Source organism: Zootoca vivipara, chromosome 5 (assembly GCF_965207765.1).
Source record: "Zootoca vivipara chromosome 5, rZooViv2.hap1.1, whole genome shotgun sequence".
Lineage (NCBI taxonomy): Eukaryota > Metazoa > Chordata > Lepidosauria > Squamata > Lacertidae > Zootoca > Zootoca vivipara.
Window position 1 is genome coordinate 77,162,682 of NC_142588.1, and position 21,486 is coordinate 77,184,167.

At 37.6% G+C, this 21,486-nt stretch overlaps 1 protein-coding gene across 4 annotated transcripts in view; it reads left to right on the forward strand.

Annotated features, from left to right (window-relative positions):
* Positions 1-21,486, forward strand: part of RSRC1 (arginine and serine rich coiled-coil 1) — a 159,739-nt gene that overhangs the window by 8,856 nt on the left and 129,397 nt on the right. For all 4 annotated transcript variants that reach the window (XM_088669135.1, XM_035133475.3, XM_088669134.1 and 1 more), the window contains exon 3: positions 5,349-5,474. In XM_088669135.1, coding sequence (XP_088525261.1) covers positions 5,349-5,474 — 126 coding nt within the window. The remainder of the gene's footprint in view (positions 1-5,348; positions 5,475-21,486) is intronic.

Below are 21,486 nucleotides of genomic sequence, written 5' to 3' on the forward strand. Positions count from 1 at the left end.
AGTAACCAATGTTGGAGATGCCAAAAAGAGATAGGCCCTTATATCCACATGTGGTGGAAATGCAAACACATCAGGGTATTCTGGGAAGAAGTATATAGGGAATTAAAAAATGGTAAAATACTCCTTCAAGAAAAAGCCGGAGATTTTTTTGTTAGGTATGCTGGGAGAAGAGATTAAACCAATGGACAGATGTTTAGTAAGTTATGCCACAGCAGCGGCAAGGCTATTAATAGCAAAAGAATGGAAGTCTCAAAAAGTTCCATCCAAGGAGGAGTGGCAAATCAAATTGTTGACGTATAGTAAGTGGGCAATGAAATATGAAGAGGTCAAAGGAATTAAGAAGGAAGAAAGTGCCAAGAATTGGAAATCATTTATGGATTACATTAAGTGTCAGGTGGAGAGACCAAACCTTCTCCCGGCATGTTAAATGCTCAAAAAACAAAAGAAAGAGAGAGAGGAAAGGGGCAAGGGAATGGAAAAAGGATTTAAGATATAAGAAGAATAAAATAGAAAAGTAAGATAAAATAAAAGATGATTAAGAGCAGCACTACAAAAGAGAAAGGGGGGGAAATCAAAGTGTGTAGATAGGAAAAACTGGAAATTTATAATAATACAGCTTAGTGAAGGTTGGGAAGTAGGGAATAGGATGGGGGGAGGGTTAAATAATGAAACAGACAATGAATATGTGCCACATAGTGAGATTTATAGTAATGCAGTTGTTTGGTTGGTACATGATTCTGTCTGCTATTTTTTTTTATCATGTTTGACCATTTGTATTATTATTATCATTATTATTTTCTGAATAATTTTTTTTGAGTGTGAATTTTATTTGTGTAAACCCAATAACGTTTATTTTTAAATTAAAAAAAATAAATCACATTTGCAGTTGAATATTCCTGGATACAGCTTTACATCCGGCTTGTTACATTGTGATTGGGCAAAGTGCTGTGCATGGGTCCACCCTATGAAGAGCTGCAGTGGGTCCAGGAAGCAGCAGCAAGGATGTGGACACACATCCATGGGACTATGATGCAACATCTGTGCTCACTGCCAATTTACTTCAGGGCTTAGGCCAAGGATACCTGAGGAATTGCCTCCTTCCATGTCATTCTGTCCACTTCCTAAAATTAAGGAGAGGCCTTTTTCTGTGTTCCACGTGGGGTTGTGACGTAGGGTTGTGACCTTCAGGTGTAGGGTGGTATAGAAATTAAATAAAGTAATAAATAATAATAGTTGATGAGAACAAGAGACAGGATTTCTTTAGTGGCTCCATCAGTATTACCTTTGTTCATGAAACATGGCTGGCCTCTCTGATTGTCTTTCATCAGCTGGTAAATAAATAAATTTTTATTCTGACAAGCTTTTGCCTACTAAGTAAGAACTCATAGAATGGATTCATAGAATTGGAAGGGACCACAAGGGTCATCAGCTGCCTGCAATGCAGGAATCTTTTGCCCAACATGAGGCTAGAACCCACAATCCTGAGATTAAGGGTCTTATGCTCTACCTACTGAACTATTTCACAAATCATTTATACCTGTGATTCTGCCATTGTAGCTTGTAAATGAATGTTTAATGTATTTCTATTGCATTTTATGTCTTTTTATTGCTATATCATTGTTATTTTAATATAGTTTTGTTGTATTTGTGACTTTAAATTGTTGTAAGCTATGCATGGGCACTAGATGGGTGATATTTTTAAAAATATAATTTAGAGATTCTCTCTCATGTAAAATATTGTAGGTTTTCCCAACACAGTCTATTGCCTCCCAGTTTTCAGACAGTACATTTTTTGCCTATGTTGGCAAAGTAAATCAAGGAGAAATGACCAGACTAGGATATCAGAAATTATTTTATAGAAGATAAAATTGCCTGTTCAGAATTTTAGATGACAACGTAGAATAAAATTCAATAAATCTGGTTAATTTCTTTATAGTTAAGAAAAGGTGATCGTTACAGGAAATATTTTCTTCAAAAAGTTCTGATAGGTAGAATGCCTTCTCATTTGTTTTTCCTGGTCCTGTTTTTAATATTGACATGTATCCCCTAAAGGGACATAGTGGGATAACATCAACTGCAATGCCAACATTATGCAGATGACACGCAGCTTTATGAATATCTCTCTTACACTGCAGATATGACTATCTGACAGATAACACCAAGCTTGAAGAAACCCTGGAGGCTGGATGAGAACCAGCTGGCTTATTTGAATCCAGAAAGATCTAAGTATTTGCTTTGAGGATTTGGCTAGCACCTCTGTCTTGACCGCAGTGTAGGATACACCCCTGGCTGTTAAGATAATATAAAATCTCAAGGTTATGCTGGATTCTGCTTGATCTTTGAAGAATTAAATTATGGTGATTGATAAAAGCAACTGTTTCCTTTTCATTTAGTAAATAAATTCCAGTTCTTCACAGATAAAGATAAAGATGTCTTTAAATAGAGTAAGCCATTGAGAACATTTTAGAACATCCTGCCATAAGACATATTGTTTGCAAATTATGTCTTGCAGAAACTAACTCCAGCTTCCATGTTGATTAACCAAGCTTCCAGTCAGATGATGTACAATTAGCTTATTGCTTGAATATCATTCTTTTAAATAATGAAATTGGATGATTGAGCTTCTGCCAGTTTGGAAGCAAAACAGGGCCACCCCAAATAAGATGGTGGTTTCCACATACTCAGAAAATTCTGTAGGTTTGCAGGAGTATTCAATTTTGTAAATAAAGTACTGTAAGTAAGTAAATAAGTAAGTAAGTAAGTTCCTCTCCATCCCCGATCTATCCAGGGCCTGTAAGCTTTTAGGACTTACGGAATATTTATGGCAGTTATTCCTACAGAGATAAATCATATTAAGTGGCCTGGGAATTTCCTTGTTCCTTCTTGAACCTATTTTTTCTTCAGGGGTGGAAGTGAGTGGGTGATTGGAGAGAGCTGTTGCTCAGCTGAAAGTCCTTGTAGTAATGGCACTACTTCACTGAATACTGCATTGAGTATCCACCGAGAAACAAAAGGCAAAAGAAGGAGACTCGGGATTGGAGGACTCAGAAGTGGCCCCACTTGGTGGGAACCCTCAGCACCCCCCTATAAACTGACCTTGCCTGAAAACATGTCTCTCCCATCATCGTATCCCGGGAGTGAATTTCCACTAGCTTCTCCTGCTCCACAGCCATGCAGGAACATTCAAACTCAGAATCAGCTACAACAGAGCTTTCCAAACTTTTCATGTTGGTGACACACTTTTTAGACTTGCATCATTTCACGACACAGTAATTCAGTTTTACTAGCAAACCAGAGGTTAAACTAACCCCTTTCCAGCCCTGGGAGGAGCGTGGGGAACATGTGTGACACATCTACATACTGCAGCCAACACACTAGCTTGCCGCAACACACAGTTTGGAAAGCTCTGAGCAACAGACCTGCCCAACATATAGCTCTCCCAGGGGGCCAGAACCACTGGAACGAAATGCTTTGCCAGCTACCTTAAGGCTTCAGGTGACCCTGGTCCTTGATACTTTACCCAGCAGAGTCCACTGAGAGCTGTCTATTGCTCTGCTCTGCTTTGGCTTGTCTGGACTTGACCTCATTTATGTGGCCTGATTGGAAGTGCTGGTCATTGTAGCCGTTTCTACCTTTCTCAGCAGAATAGGGAAGGAGAGGGTTTGTGGAGCAATTTAAACAGGCTAACCTTTGCTGTAACCTCAGGTGTGCTTTTATGCCTTTTTTATGAGGGGGACACGCATTCAGAAATATTTGGTTGGAGTGCCAGATGGGTCCCTTTAAATAGGGGTGGGGAACATGACCTTTCAGATGTTGTTGGGCTACTACTCCCATCAGTCCCAACCAGCATAGCCAGTGGTCAGAAATGATGAGAGTTGTAGTCCTACAATACCTGAAGGGCACAAGTTCCCCATCTCTGTAAGATTTATACATCTATTGATTGTAAAAACAACACCACAAAACTTCAAAAAAATTCCCTAATAATAATAACAATAAGATGAGCAGTCACTGGGTATTTAAATGAAGGCGTGCTCTGGTCTATGGGGTCACGAAGAGGCAGACATGACTAAATGACTAAACAACAACAACAACATTATGTTCCTGTTGGGAAGCACTGTTCTACAGATACTGGTGCAGTGATTTTTAATGTGATTTTATGCAGTCTTGGCCATTGTGAATATGTGTTTTGATTTAAAAGACAAGAACAATTGTATTGACAAGCACTTATGCATGCCCCAATTGACAGTACTGCATTGTTCTGCAGTGGGAAGCACCTCTTTATATAGAATAAACCTCCTGGGAGGACAGAGATGCATGCTACGAACTGATGATAACTTAAATTTTCTTCATATTTCCCAAAGGAGGTACCTCTCTAAGTAGTATAGGTCCTAGTGGGAAAAATACTTTGTGAAATCATCTTGATTGTCTCCATAAATATGCATGGGATGATCTAAAATTTTGAGTTGGGAGGATTTACAAGAGTACATGTTTACTTTTCACTGTTGCAAACCAGCCTTATTGTCTAGTCTTCACTTTTTCTTTTGCCAAAAGCTGTGATGATCTTGAACTTGCTGTGTTTAGGACATTTTCTGAAAAAATGGATATGGAATCCGAAAATCATGGGCATTTGTAGCATCACAGTGCCAATGACATAACAAAACATAAGCATTACAGTAACATTTCTTAGTAAGTTATTACATACAAAAATAGGAAAAGTACTAAAAATGTTTTAATACTACATAGATTGAAATTGTATTCAGAAACCTTTATAGTACATCTTTATTTCTTGCTCTTATACCAGGAACTGTGTAATTGCACCCGTCTTTGCTATATATAGAACTATTTCCTAGACTTGTGTTGGAGTAAAATCTTATGAATATTTATTTATGATTTATTTTCTTTATAGGAGGATATATATCCCAAATTGAATTGAATTAAGCAATAAATGAAGAGTATTAAAATACCATACCACAGTGAGAGCCCATTGTAGTCTATCAAAGCACAGGCAAAGAAAACTATTTTCATCTGGTGCCTAAAACTTAACAAAATAGGTACCAAACAAACATATCTGGGGTGGGAGTTCCTTATCCGGTATGCTGCCACAGAGAAGGCCTTATTCTCAGTTGTCAGTGATATTGCCTTGAAGCTGGGGGCACCCGGAGAAGGGTTTGGGAAGATGATCTTCATGACTGAGCAGGTTTCTGTCCATGTATATGTATATTTCTTTTCAGTTTTTGTTTTCACTGTATATAAGCAAAAAGCCTAGATCAGTGGCAGTGCAAGTGCAAAATGTGAACTTTATTATGCTCCACTGATGGACTTTCTGGCAATATCTGTTACTGTTTTAGGCACAGGCATCGATCTAGCAGCAGCTCTTCATATGGATCCAAGAGAAAACGGAGCCGGAGCCGTTCAAGAGACCGAGGAAAATTATATCGGTCTCAGAGATCAAGATCAAAGAGCAGAACTAGAAGGTATGACCATTTTGCCCTCAGAGAGTAAGACTGACCAGATAATATATACTTTTCTCTGTATTCTCTTGCCTTGTTGCCTACAGTGATAGTTATATTAACTTTAGCGAGTTATGTAGTGTCAATGCAAAAGGTTGAATTAGCTTGACCTTCCTATCCCGGAGCTCAAACTTAAAGCAGTTCAGTATTACAAGTGACTAATAGGTTGTGTGGTATATGCACTTCCATAGTAGAGCAACACAACAAGAAATACTTGTTTTGCAGGATAGTCACGCTAATGTTACTAGCAGATATGCTAAACCAACTGCAGGACTCAGGATGAAATTCAAATAAAGTAGTACTTTGTAGTTCTCAATTTAAATACAGATACTTGAATTTGTGAGTGTGTGTGAGACAGAACTGTATGGAGCTGCAGCATGAAGGAGGTGACCCACACAAGGTAATACTGACAATAAGTACTCTGTATGTAGATTGGAATGTAGGAAATCAGAATTAGCATTTGAAACGCTACCTGTTAATGGATCTATAAATGGAATCACAAAAAATCCAGCTGTTCTGCACAAATCATAGCTTCTGCCTATAGCTACTATGGCCGCTGATGGTTTAGTACAGGCAACCCCAAACTGCGGCCCTCCAGATGTTTTGGCCTACAACTTCCATGATCCGTAGCTAACAGGACCAGTGGTCGGGGAAGATGGGAGATGTAGTCCAAAACATCTGGAGGGCCGAAGTTTGGGGGGTGCCTAGTTTAGTATTTTAAGCAAGAAGCATGAGAAATGTGTGTGACTAAATGTTATACAAGTGTTTGTAAATAACTGCTTAGAAACTTTGGTATTTACATTAGGTGGTATATAAATACCTTAATTTAAAAAACAAACAAACATTTTTAAACATTTTATTTTGGTGATTGTACTAGAAGGTTAGAGCTATATTTCACATGAAGAAAAATAGTTTATTTTGTTTTAGCCCAAGAAAGTTGATGGATGCAAATGTGTTATCCCTGATGGAAAGAGCCATTGACTGTCAGCATGCTCAGCACACTGAGACTAATTTTTGTCAGCCTAATATTTTAAAACATTTCCTTGTTGGCAGTAAAATAGCACATTTATTTTCTGAAGGAATGATCAAGGAAGAGTACATACAGTCTTGAAGATGGGAGATTTATGCTCTTGTTGTGGGGCAATGGATTGAGAATGAATAAAACAACCTGTGAGCAAGGAGGCTCTTTCAGTGATAGTTGCAGCTGGAGACTTTTTCACTCATACACACAACTGTGTAGAAATCTTTTTTCCTTAGTGTTATCTACCATGACAGTGGTATGTATGCGGGGCAGATTGGCTAAGAAAGAGCCACATAATTGGCCATACCCATGTAGTTGCAATACAGCACATGCAGCACAGCTGCTGTTATCATAGGGAAGCAACTTCCACATGTGCGATTGAAAAGGGCAAGACTTGGGGAAACCATTGGAAGCTAATCTTTGAAATATGTGACTGGATTTTGATGACTCCTCGATTTCTTCTACTGGAACGCAATAATTCTGCACATGAGGTTGTATGTGGATTTGTGATGATCTGTAAATGGTTTGAATCACAAAGCATTCCAGATGTCTGTTCAGATTGAAAAGTGGGGTATAAATTGGGTGAATAAGTCAATAAATAAATGAGAGCATTTCCAAATGAATGTTGTTAAGTGATGAATTTCTGCAATTTTTTGGTTGATGTGGAACAGAACCCTATCTGTAGTTGAGGATCTGTACAGTACTGGTCTTCTGTGTCATTGCAGACTGGGAAAGTGGACTTAAAATATCTTCACTGTGTTGAGAATACTAACGATAGCTCATTTCTTGCTATTTTTATTACTTTGTGCCCTTATTATTACATAGGTAAGTGGTACATTGTCTTCCCATTCTTATATTCTGGCTATATGTGTGGCTAGTTTTTTCCATTGATAAACAGTACAGCGTAGCTAGTTTTATGTGTTGCCCCTTTAAGGAGATGTACATTGAGCTCTACATTACATAGGTTTTCAGAGTGTCAGTCCATAGATAGAAAGCACTTTTGGAGTTCATTAAGAAACCTTATCCGAGGGGAGATACAAAATTATTTTATATATAGTATGTTCCATTAATAAGGTTTGTCTATTTTTTTAAAAAAAATACCTAAATAAAGTATCCTCTAAAACTCAGTCCTAGTTTAAAGTTCAACCCAGGCCACCAAAAGACATTTAAAATAAAACTGTATTTTCCATTCTTCTGAAAGTGACTCAAGTTTGGGCTTTGGTGGGTCAGTGAGGAAAAGGAGTCTCAGACCTACTGAAAACAGAAGAATATAAAGGCTTTATAGAACACATATTCAGATATTTTGAATTGAGAATTTTGAGCCTAGCATAAAAATCATGATGCTTGCAATATAATATATTTTTATTGAGTGCTGCTTCCAGATTTTAGTCTTTTTCTAATAGAAATTAGAGCCTTAAATGATCAAACACTTAACTGTGCAAAGAGTTGGACACATGAATCAGTCTGAAATGCAAATTCTTAATTCATAAAAAGCCCTCATTTGTTTAAAAAAACCCCACACCTTACATATCAAGTAACATAGATTTTCTTCACCCAAAAGACAGATGTGTTCATATTACATTTATTTTATTTTATTTTAGTTGCACCTCAGGTCAAGAATTGAGGCTCCCTAGTTATGCTATAGATTCAAAATTGTCCTACAGCAAAACAGTACAATGCAAATAAGACTTAATAAGATCACAAACTGAATTTCAGCAAAACAACCAAGATTTACATTAAATTAGGAATTTTAAAACTGATTTAGTTTGTTTTACTGAGCATTTGCTTAATAACATTTCGTCTTCTTGCAATCTTTTTAAAGACAATAATTCGTCTGTGAAATGCAGGCACATCCTCAGCAGAAAAATTGAAAGCAACAGCTCACTTTCTGAAACCACAGATATAGTGATATAAAGAAATATTTCAGCTCTACAAAATTTAATAAATCATCCCATTTCCTAATTTGATCATATTAGATGCTGATGTGGAAGAAGCATTTCAAATACCATCTCCTCATTAATATACATCAGTCTGGGGAATAGAATAGAATACTTATGCAGAGATGTCACAGTTAGTGTTTCTTAGTTTACTAAGTGGAACAGGTTGATGCGATACTGAGTGCTATTTGTCAATGTCTTGTTAAAATGGTTTGGGTCGAGTTATGGAGTCCAGAAAGACGGCGGCTGATAAATCAAAAGTGGATTGAGTGGACAGGAGGCAGTGATTGATACTGTGACAGGATATGAAGAAAGGAATCTTGATACAAGCATGCACAATATTGAATATGAGAAGGAAAATGACCCTGGAGTATGGATATTATTCAAGGAAATGAGAATAATAATATCAGTTTGAAATTATTGCCGTGTGAAGATTAGGATACGGCAGTTCTTATTAGGCTATTATGTGCTCTAGATGGTAGCATTAGAATTCTATACAGTTTGCACATGCATACAGAATTGAGGTATTCCAGGTGGTGGTATTTATTTCTATTAATTGTAGAATTTGTTTCATATGTCATGCATATGTGTTGCATAATTTAATTATTGAATTCTCAAGGTATTCATTAGAATAAAACAAAGAGTGCAGTCATATTCTGTATTTTCAGCAGTTTTGTGCTCTAATTATGGTATAATACACTATTTTTAATTGTATGTCTTATAATAAACTGTCTTAAATTTAAAACTCAGGGTAAACAGGGATGAAATTTGTAATGTATGCAGTAACATACCTGTATAGCAATTTCCATAAACTGCTGAAATTTGAAGGTAATAATGTTTCTGGATGCAAAGTCATTATTGCCAACATTATATATGTATTATAAATCTTTCATGTTTCCTCATACTACTTGGATTAATGTTTTCTCCTATGGAATTAGAGCTTACATTTAACAATTTTCCAGATATGAACATCAAATGTAACATTCAGTACTAGTGTATGTAGGTAAATAAGTAGGCATCAGATAAGAACAAAGGAAGAACCTTCTGGATCAGGTCAAAGACCTGTCTGATTCAGCATCCTGTTCTCACCGTGGCTAACTAGATGCTCATGGGGAGCAACAGTATTCTCCCCTCTTGTGATTCCTAAAAAGGCAAACTGCCTCCAATAGTGGAGGTAGGCAGAGCCATTATGGCTAGAAGTGTGAAGTATATACTTTTATCTTTCCCGCCCGAACATTCCAACATTCTGCTTTATTGGATGTACCTGGCTTCTGCTATCATGAGAGAGAAATACTTCTTCCTATACACTTTTTCTGTAACATGCATAATCTCCACCTCTACCATGTCTCCCAGCCCCCAGTTACAGTCATACTTCGGGTTGCAAACACTATGGGTTACGCATTTTCGGGTTGCAGACTGCACCGAACCCAGAAGTACCGGAATGGGTTACTTCTGGGTTTCAGCGCATGCGCAGAAGCACAAAATGACATCAAGCAAATCTGCAGAAGTGCCGAATTGCGTCACGCGTGGGCGCAGACGCGGCGCTGCGGGTTGCAAACTTGCCTCCTGCACGGATCATGTTCGCAACCCGAGGTATGACTGTACTTGCTGTTTTTCTAAACTAAAAAGTTCCAAATGTTGTAACCTTTCACCATAGTTACTCCCAACTCTTTCGTCATTTTGGTTGCCCTTTCCGTAACCTTTTCTAGGTCTACAGTATCCTTTGTGAGCTGAAGCAACCAGAAGCTTACACTGTATTCCAAGTATGGCCTCACTATGGATTTGTATATATTTATTACTTTGTTTTATTTAATAAAATTTATATACAACTTGATTGTAATAAAACTTATTAAGCAGTTTACAAGAAATAGTGAAATTATCAATAAAACTCTCTCTCTCTCTCTCTCTCTCTCTCTCTCTCTCTCTCTCTCTCTCTCTGTGTGTGTGTGTGTGTGTGTGTGTGTGTGTGTGTAAGTGTAATAACAGCAAAAGTGATTAGAACTTGTCAACTTCTATGTCTGGATAGGCTTGCCTATACAAATATGTTTGAAGCAGGTGCATCAAAGAGTGCAGTGAAGGTGCCTGCCTAATGTCAGTAAACTGGGGGTTCCAAAGTGTGAGTGCCACCACACTAAAAGATCGATTTCTTGCAACTGTGGATTGGAATGAGTATTATATGGCACCTGTAACAAACAGTACCTGTTCTACACATTGAAGCGGTTGAGTGGGCACATATGGGCTAAGGAGATACCACACTTATGACATTGGCCCCTTTCCTAATGACTCCTAACATGGAATTTGCCTTTTTCACAGCAGCTGTAAATTGGGTTGACATCTTCAGCGTCTTGCTTGGCTGCTTTTGTTTGCTTGTTATCTTGTTTGCCACTGGGGCTCAGATGCTTAGTCAGCTGGGGCTCCTCTGGCTTGTAGAGCAGGTGCCCCCTAGGTAGCTTCTCCTAGCTGTTTGCTGCCATTTAGATCAGGGAGACTTTAGTTGCGCTTGGGTTTCCGTTCTATGATTAAGAAGTCGAATCATATGTACTGTATATTCTGGCGTATAAGACGACCCCTGACTTTTGAGAAGATTTTCCTGGGTTAAAAAGTAGTCTTATACGCAAGAATATACAGTAGACTGATTTGGAGTTTAGATGGTCAAAATCCTTAGGTTTAAAACTTTCTTCATTGATGAGCTCTGCAGTGACATAATTGGAATTCTTGCTTTTGATATAATGTGACCCTTGCTTCTTAATGGTATGTAGTTATTTCTGAAAACCCACTTTCATGTGGTGAAGAACTACTTTAATACAATTCTAAAGTGTAGTCTTGTTAGCTACCCAGTCTTTTTCTATGTTGTTTGAGAATACAGTTCTCATGTACCAATTGTCCTGATCATTGCAAGAAGCTGTTATTCAACACTTGCCAATTTCTCCTGCTTTCTTACATCTTACATAGAAATGTGTATAAACAGCTTAAGCAAGGAACCTACTCATGCTAACCCAACATATGTAATACTGGTTGTTTTGGTTATTATACTATTTTGCAAAGAGCGAGAGAGACAAACAAACGAACAAACGAGCACTTCATTATCCTTTTACACCTTCCTTGTAGCATATAATTTGCCACTTTATCAGGAGAATCCATTATGGCATATTGACCTACAGTATCTTTTTAAAGTAGTCAATGGATGAAGAGCGTTGCCAATCGTGTTCTTTGATACTGTTAGTTTCTTTAGCCCCTAAACAGAGAAACAAATTTATTAGCACCCAGAAATTGTCAAGACTTTAGCTTGAGAAGACTCCACAAAAATGTCGGTGTTTTTCTGAATAGCTCTTTCTTGAGGCATGGTGAGAAAGTATGGACACATATGGAAATGTATGTGCACATTACAATGTAATATATGACACAGCCATATAGAGACTACTTACGTTACTTTTGTTGAGGGGGAAATGCTATTCACATACAGTTGAGGCATAGAATATTTTCGGTCAGTTTGAGTGCAATTATGACATGTTTTTGGTTTGGGCAAACCATAGTTTGCTCAGGTTAGATGTAATAGAAGTCAGGGAGATAACAGGATCATGTGAAAGAAGGATGAAGTGAATGAGCTCAAGATCTACTTATGTAATGCCAAATCATGTTTTGACATTATGTCTGAACTGCCCCATTGTATGTAAGTGTCTGAACCAGGCTATAGGTGGGAATTATGGAGTAGAAAACCCAAATCTTTGAATGCTTCCTGTCACCCAAAAACCTTAGCAGTTTGTAGTTGCTGATAATTTGATTATCGTTGTCTGTGTAAAGGCTGGTTTTGGCGATTGTATGAATTGACCAACGATGGTGGAGACATCCAAAACCTTGCAAAGGTTATGTCTTTTCCATAAAGCAGTAGTAGTTTCAGCTGTTCATATTATATAATGATCCTACTCATTTTATCCCTTATTCCCTCTCCATATATGCTTGAAGTAGTTACAGACCAAATGCTGCTATAGTAGCAAATGTTTTCAGTAGGCATGGTCCCTTTTTAAGAGAGCAACATCTGCAACAACCCTACTTTTAGAAAGAGCACCAACATAGAAACAATAGTACATGGAAAACACCAAGCTAATGATGGTGAATATACAATCTTTGAGAGACTACACATTTTAGTTGCTTTGGATTAACAAATATTCACTGAAATCAGTGGAAACCTAGAATAAATGCCAAATTAGACCAACATTTTATTTCATATTTTAAAAATGACAAAACCTTTTAAAGCTCATCAATTTTATTCTCCTGAAAAAATAGGATGTGCTTGTCACTACTTTTTAAAAAAAACATTCATGCCTGTTGAAGTCATATAGTCAAATATTATTTAAGCTTGAACTATAGCTGTTAAAACTAAAATACATGTGATGAAGCTTCCAGTTCTTTCTTTCTGACGTGACCTAAAAAGCCAATTGGGTTATTTTAAAATGCACATCTAAATTTCAAATTATTTTTTAACTGATTGGAAGAAAATCAAAATGACCTCCTTACACCTGAGATCACAGCTGCAAGGTGCAATAATTTCCCCATGATATGCTACCAGGATTTCTTAAACCTGCTATATGGTTGGTATTTAAATTCAGTACTTGCACTAGCATCTTTTAATACAATTTACGTATCTAAATAGCTTCTTTTTATTTTAAAAAAATCAGTGTTCAGGTAAAAACAATTTATGCTGTAAGAGGTTTCATTACCTAAAGGAAATGCTTGATACAGTTCCGTATTAAATGGATTTGGGCACACTTTGGATGTGGTAGTAACCAAATGAGAAATTGCAAATTTTCAACACATCTGGAAACCAAAGATTGTACATGGTCTACTGTGTACATGCAGGATGGTGGCTGGAGGCCCTTCTAGAGCAGTGGTTCCCAAACATTTCCCATCATGAACCACTGATCTAGAGCATCATTCCACAGTGATGCCAGAAAGGGAAATTCAGCAGTGCCTCTGTCGCCTTAACATAGTCTATTCATACCCACAGACTACCTTAAACATAAGAACTACCTTCTGGATCAGGCCAATAGCCTGTCTTGTCCAGGATCTTGTTCTCACAATACATAGCTTTCTTGAAGAGTTAAATATGCATGTAGTATTGGGGTGGATTATTGCTTTGTTTGTTATTAGGTTATGCATTTTTGTGTTTTTATACAGTACTTGTAAACCATCCTGTGATCCTTGGATGAAGGGTGGTACTGTATATAAACTTAACAAAGAAACACACTTTTCAAGAGGGACCTGCAACTTCTTTGCTTTGGAGAGGCAAATGTTTCTCATTAATTTTTGCCATAGGGACTTGCATATGCATTTGAAATATTCTGCTGTACTTTTTGTTTTATTTAAAACAAATAATTAGGACCTAGCAGAATACTTATTGCTAGATGTATTAATTATCAGTGTTTTATTGAAAAGATTTGTTTTAGAGTTGGTAATTGTATGGAAGGTTATAGCACATAGATTTCTTTTAAGAACAATTGGCTATAGTTCGGAAGACTCAAAGCAAGTAAGAAAAAGTTTGTCATCTTGAATGTAATAATAAAGGGCTGAAGTAAAAGTTTACATGCTATCCTTGAGCATCAAACCATCAATGAGGATATTAGTAAGATCTAATTGACCGCTTAGGGAAATTAAACTTCATAAGGTACAGCCAAGGACTCTTAAGTTATCAATAAGGACAGAAGCTGCTGGTGACAGCTGCTTTGATGCCTTTCATTGGCATGAAAAAGCTAAAAATGATGTGGCATAAGTACCGTTAATTTGGTGTTAAATATGGCTGAGAAACATCATAAAATCTCTCTCTCTCTCTCTCTCTCTCTCTCTCTCTGTGTGTGTGTGTGTGTGTGTGTGTGTGTGTGTGTGTGTAGGTAGGTAGGTAGGTAGAGATAGATATAGATAGATATAGATATAGGCACCCCGGGTGCACTCTTTAAGTAATAAGGATAGTTCTTTGCAAGCTGTTTTAGGGTGTGTGTATTTTTAAATAGAAGGATTACGAAGAACAGCAGAGAAACTTTTAGATTGCTTTCTTTCTGAACATAGAACAAAATTTACGAAATCTAAGATACTGCAGTATCTGTACTAAGAGTCTCTGGTTTCATTTGGCCCTATTCTCCCTCAGTTTAGTTTGGCTTGTATGACAAGCTCCAGATTAGAATGGTGTGCCAAAGTTTATGATCTTGGTGGTACTAGAAAACAAAACTTGAGTTTTAAAAGTAGCATCATTTTTATTCTTCATACCATATTGTCATACAATATTATAATTGATGGTTTCTACAATCAAAATGTCAGTAATGTACTAACTACAATGGGTAGTATTCAGCTAAGTTTTACTCAGAGTAGACCCATTGAAATTAATGGACCTAGTCATGTTCATTGGTTTCTGTGGGTTTACTGTAAGTAAAACATAGTAGAATACTACCCATGTAGAGCAGGAGGTGCTTACTCTCAGGGTCAGGGGTTTGAGTGTCACGTTGGGCAAAAAGATTCCAGCATAGCAGGGAGTTGACTAACTCTTCCTTGTGGTCCCTTCCAACTCTACGATTCTGTGATTCTGTGACAAAATATATGGAATCAGTGCTATCCACACTTGTTAAGAGGTAGAGAAGGGGAGAGAGTGCTGTGTGGTAAGAAAGGGGACATTCTCTTTTTCTCAGTGCAGCACAGAAAGCAAGCAATCCGACAAGGAGACTGGCAGGCCAGTCAGGAAGGCTTTACACACACTGAATCTGTCCTGTGCTGCTGGTTTACTGCCCCTGGTTTAAGTTACAGACTTGATATACACTGCAACTGCTTTCATCCTTGACCATTGGCCATACTTGCTGGAGCTGATGGCAGCTGTAGTCCAAAACATCTGGAGGACATGAGGTTGAGGAAGAATGGTTTAATCACTCTATCTTGCTGACTTCCAAAACAAATATAGATTTTTATCGTAATACAGAGCATGATTCGCTTTATTCCAACAAGGGTTAGCAGTAGAAATGGCTATTACTTATTAAAACCTTTAAGCTATAGCTTTATATATATATATATATCCAATTAATAATGTTTTATGTACTTCTTTTATTGATGTTTTAAGAATTTAGGATATATGCAAAAAGAAATAATCTATATCTTTTTTATAAAAAGTTTTAAATATTTCAGTTTGTGAATATTGAGACAAAGGTAGACAAATTATTTTCAAAGATTTATTTGTGTAACTAAAGAGTAGGCAATATGGCAAGATTTTGTACTGCAACATAATATTGTCACTTAATGGTGCTTTTAACTGTCTCTTGAGAGCTCTCAAAAGCCAAATGACAGACTATAAAATGGCACAGGAGTTGATTCAGACAGACACCCATGTTATAGGCCTGTAGTTGTTAATGGAATACTTGAAGCAGAATTATATTGTGCTCAGATGCAGTGTTGTCAGGACCTACAAACTCGGCAAAACCATATTTTAGGAAAAAAGGAAGAGGTTGTGCCTTTTGATCTGTATGAAGTTTCTTTGGCAATATTAATTGCAATTCAAAGTTGTATTTCCAAAGTTGTATTTTATAAGCTTTAAGTAACTTGTTAGATAATCCAATACATTTGCTTTATAATACTACAGTAGAATTGTATAGATTTACTACAAATACAAATTCTTATACAAAGGTATAAGAAGAGATGGAGAATGCTACAATTATACACATGGCATTTTTCTCTTGACATACTGTAGCATATTAATATTCATGGCTGTATTAGGATGTTTTACACTGCCAACAATGCCTTGGAAGGGCAAAATATGCAACTGGTGTGGTTGGTGATTGGGACTTCTGGTTGAGTGGTGAACATGCCTCTGAATAATTGCTGATGTTTTACTGGTGTGTCCATTGTGTTAGCAGGAAGGATTTTTTCTTTGTTTTCAGTAGCTGAAGTTAGGTTTTGGCATGTTATGTGTAGACGGTTCCACTGTTATGTCTCATAGAGAGCTGCTTCTGCCTCTTCTACCAACAGCATCTGAATGGGAAACCTACAGCATCTGAATGGGAAACTGTGACATGGAGCCACCTCACAGAGGTGTAGATGACTGCAATGTTCCCTGCTCCAAATCTAACTCCCCTTCTGCTACCAAGGTTCACTGTTGCAACTTGGGCAGCTATTGGCGGATTTTTTTGTTGGTGGCGTTTCTATTATTGCTATACTAGGATCTACATAATCTGCTATAATGCTACTTGTGCCTCAGCTGCAAGAGATGACTGATTACTAACACCCTCTTGCTGACTAATGGCATCTGTCCTAGAAGTGGCATCTCTGTCCAGGAGGAAGAGGGACAGCTTTCCATAGAAGGACATAGTTTCTACACCTGACTAGCTTTGCAGATGGTCAACTATAAAACTCTTAGTAGAGTAGATTAATTTTCTTTCTGCCGCCTAATTTTGGAATGGTGACTTCAGTCCCTCCAGAGCACAGTTGCTTGCTAATAGGTTGATGGAGATCTCTGCTTCTGTCTTTTGGCTTTCTTGCCCTTGAACACTTGGGATACTTGAGATGAAAATTGAGATGGAGTGAAGTGGATATTTTAGGAACCACCTGTGAGAGCCAGTTGTGCATGTTCACTTTCCTTCCACTGCATATGCAATGTAGTTAAGGAACAGCTTCCAGTGTTATAATTGTGATAATTATTGTGGATTTGCATGTTACAGCAAAGTACAAACTCTGGATTAGAAAAATATATATTTATTTTGCTGTAAAATATTAGGAATGAGTGGAATGTAACATTCAAAGCATGGAAGCACTTAATTTTGTTGCTTTGTGTATGTTTCTAATTTCCCTCTAATGTAGAGTCTCATCTCCTGTGTTAACATTTATATCCTGCCTTTTCCCCAGGAGCACAAGGTGGTGTGTGTGATTCCCCCTGGCTTTTTTTTTTTAAATTAATCCTCACAGCAGCCTTGTGAGCAAGGTTAGGTTGAGATTGGTGACTGACCCAAGGCAGTGAGCAGAAACAGTGGCTAGGTTTGCATCAAATGGTAAGCCAAATTGTGGCTTACTGAGACCATGTGGGCTCCTGGAAAAGAGCTCGCAGCTGCTTTGTTTCTCCCTGATCCTTCTTACCACTGGTGAGCTAAGCTAAAGTCTCATGATTAAGCTTTCTTATTGCTAACCATGATCTTTATCCAAGGCTTGTTTTTGTCTACAGCTCATGATTAGTGGGGAGAGAGCTTAACCATGAGTCATGGTTTGGATGACATGCTGAATCAAGGGTGGTGAGCTTGTAGCTGTCCATATGTAGTTGAATTTCAGCTCCATTCAGCCCCAGCCAGCATGGCCCCATGGCCAGGGAAGATAGGAGAACAATATATGGTAGGCCAAAGGTTCCCTAACTCTGTTCTAAGCTAAACCCTGACTTGGTGCGTCATGGGGGCAAAAAAAGACTCATGAGGGAGGAGCAAAATGACCGCGAGCTCCTCTTGGGTTGCCTGTACATTCCATGTCTGGAATAAGGGAGAAGAGAATTGTTAATTCTGTACTTCATTACTGAAACTTTGTATCTGTACTTCATAACCTTAAAAGTGTATATGGGTGGTGGGTAATGAGACCTTCCAAGTCCAGGGTCTAAAATAACTTCGCTACACAACTGATTTGGGTGTCAGGTCAAACCATGGTTAAGCTTTTTAAAACACATTTTGACATTGTATCTGAATTGAGTCTTTAATTGTACCTTTATATTGCACCTATATATCCAGTATTAGTCACTATTTATAGATGCTCGTGTATTTCAAAATTATTTTGGTTTCAGTCTATAAAGGGATTAGACAAATAATAAAAGTAATTTTACCTAATTGTATAAAAGTGCTTAAAGCCTGCAATTGTAAGAAATGCCTGATTTTTATATACTGATAAGTGTTATATTTTTCCTTTTTGAATATAGATATGCATTTCACTTGGTGACTCACACTGAAAATCTGCTACCTATCTATATCAAATGTATGCTAAAAGTTAGTCTATTAAAACTGTTAAGCTTTTTGATTACAGATGAATGAAAAAAGTCTTTCTCTATATAGGCTTCTTGAATTTCTTCCAAATTAGATTTTAAATGCCAATTAGGAGGTTGAATATAGTAAAATAAAAGCAAATACATCCAAAATAGCTTCACCTTATGGCTAGTTAGGCCTTTTCTCTCAAAAGTGGAACCTTTGCTCTGAGCATGGCTTTGAGAAAGATATTCAGCTTAATGAACACATTAATTAGAACCATAACTATTTATAAGATAATTAGAAACGAAGCATGGTAAACTGGGCTTTTCCTGCAATTAATGGAGGATTAATTACTGGAGGTAATGAAGTGGTTTTTTAAATGCATTAAGGTGAAGTACAGAGATTTGCAAGGCTTTGTGATAGTTGCATAATTATTTCAGGCTGTTTGAGCATAGCTCATATGAGATCGCTAATAAGCATCATTGCATCATTATGTATGCACTTAAAAAGACTTACCACCAAAATGACTGCCTAATTATTTCTAATTGGCAGGACTCTGTGTAGTCATTGAGCTGTTTGTAGCCATTTTAAGGTTCATTTAACCATCCTTGGGGCCATGTGATAGATGGAAAAAGCTTCAACTACATGCTGGCCTTGGCTGGCGCCGTTAATCAATTTTGGTGGGCTTCAGTTTGAAATGCATTTGCTCATACAGAGGTCAAAACCTGAAGTATCCAAGCAAAGTTTTGCTTTTTGAAATCACTTTACTGTATTCATTAGCAATTAGTAAAATAATTGTGTCTGTCACTATATTTGGATTTCCATATGACTTGGTATTCTTTCATCACTGTCCCTTCTCATGCCATATTAGCTTCACTGGAAACCAAATATTCTTCCAACAGACCCTTTAACAACTTCAGTGAGGTAGCATATGTTCCCATATACTATCATTCTTCGTTCATTTGTTAGCTTAAACAGTGCAGCACATTTCAACACAGTCATCTAATTTGCTCCCAATTGATTGCTGAGTGAAAGTTTCTACCCAAGGACAACATTTTAGGGCTTTCAATGATATCTCTAAGGAATTAGTCATTAAGCATTAAGAGTGGAAGCAAAAAGCAGTCAAATCGAATTCTGACATTTACCAGAGTTCTGTAGTTAGAGCTATCCATATCCAAGATGTTGACAGCTTTTTCTCTCTCGCTCTCGATTTCTCATTCGACACACACAGTCAGACATCTTCTAATACATGAAAGTTGCTTAATATCGGCACTTGTTCTAGAAACTCAGTTGTACATCAATGTAAGTGCACCAGTTTGTTTTAAGAATTTGTGAATGCTGGAATGTCAGGTTAAAGTGATTTCTTCACTATGACCTAATTGGTATATAGTTATTTTATTGTAGTTTATCAGATTTAATGTGACATCCCATTAGGTAAGCGTCTGTAAAAAGTTTTCAATGAGTGCATTGTCCTGTTAAACATAATCATGACCATCTGTGGGATGTTGTCAAGGTACATAAGCCATTCATATACCTTTAAGCAAACAGCAGAGAAGCACATTGTAGACTTAATAAAAGAGGTCAATATTATCCTTTCCGTTCTGTTAAATATACTTAATTTAATATTAAAACATAAGATTATATGTTCCCATTTAAGGTAAATGTGATAAATAGATCTTTGTACATTTTAAAATAACATTTAAATTGGGAGATAACTTTGTAACATGCACTTAAACAGTATGACCCAGGTCAGCTAGTAAATTAAACACTATAAGAAACGCCCCCCCCCCCGAGATTCATTTACTATTTGCTCTACAGACACCTCTATTCATTGTTCACGTGTTCAAAATATTTATGTATTGCTATTCATCCAGGAATTCCATGGTGGTTAGCATATTTGAAAAATCATCAATAAGATAATATAAACCAATCTAGTTGAAACCAACAATTAAACAATAAAAGAGCAGCAAAATGAGGGATAGCAGCACAGTGGGGGATAGCAGTGGTCTGTAAGTAGATGTCATTCAGAATTTCCATAAGATTGTATGGAATATATGAAAAGCAATCGAGGTGGAGGCTGCCCAGCACCCTCAAGGAAGAATGTTCCAGAGAGTTGAAGCTACTAATGAAAAGGTGCAGAAGCTAATTTAGCCTGGATCTTGGCTCAATATCTCATCAGAAGATCTCAAGTGCTGGGGGATTCATACAAGAGGAGGTGTTCTTTGAGTTAATCAAGGCTAAGCCATACACAAAAGCAATGCTTTGAAATGGGTTGTTGTGCCTGGCCCTCACCTCAGAGGGTAAACTGGACCTCCCATTGTCCAAAGACTTCTGGGAGCAGGCAGAGTCCCGCATTGCCATCTCTGAAGATATCCATATTCCAGGGAGAGCCTCCTGAGACCTACCTCTGGAGGATCATCTTCAGGGGCCCTCATGGTGTGTTCCAGTCATAATAATGTCCATGGATGAGCACCTAGTGGTGTCTGAGGAAGAGACTTTCAAGAGTACAGCCATCTAAACATTCAGGCCCATGCTGTAGGCCCATGCTGTAGGCCCATGACCAAGTCCAAACACAAGAATCCAAAGTTGCTGTACAACTCAGGAGCAAATGACTCCTTATGAATAAAGGTACTCCTCAAGATGAAGGACTTGTAGAATACCCTTAAGTACTAGCAGCTGGGTGTGGCCAAAGAGGCTGACCTATACCAGTCCTTACTTTGAGCTTGCTAGTTGCTGGAACAACACAAGTCTCTAGCTCCTTAATCTACTTTGCCTAGATTGGATCATCTCTGTTGCTGTCACCTGGATTGCTATAATCTAATACTGTCACTGAATCATGCTTTCAGCTGAGACTGATAACTTGTATCTGCCCCTGGTTTGTCTTTGACTTTGCACACTTGACCAATCCCACCGTTGGTTGTGTGTGAGACCTTAACCTCCTTGAACTTTATAGGTGCTTGGGGCCTGGAGCAGGATATGAGTCAATGGATCTGGGGTGGGAAACCCTTTTCAACTCAAGGGCTACATTCCCTTCTAAGTACTGTACATTTCCAGGG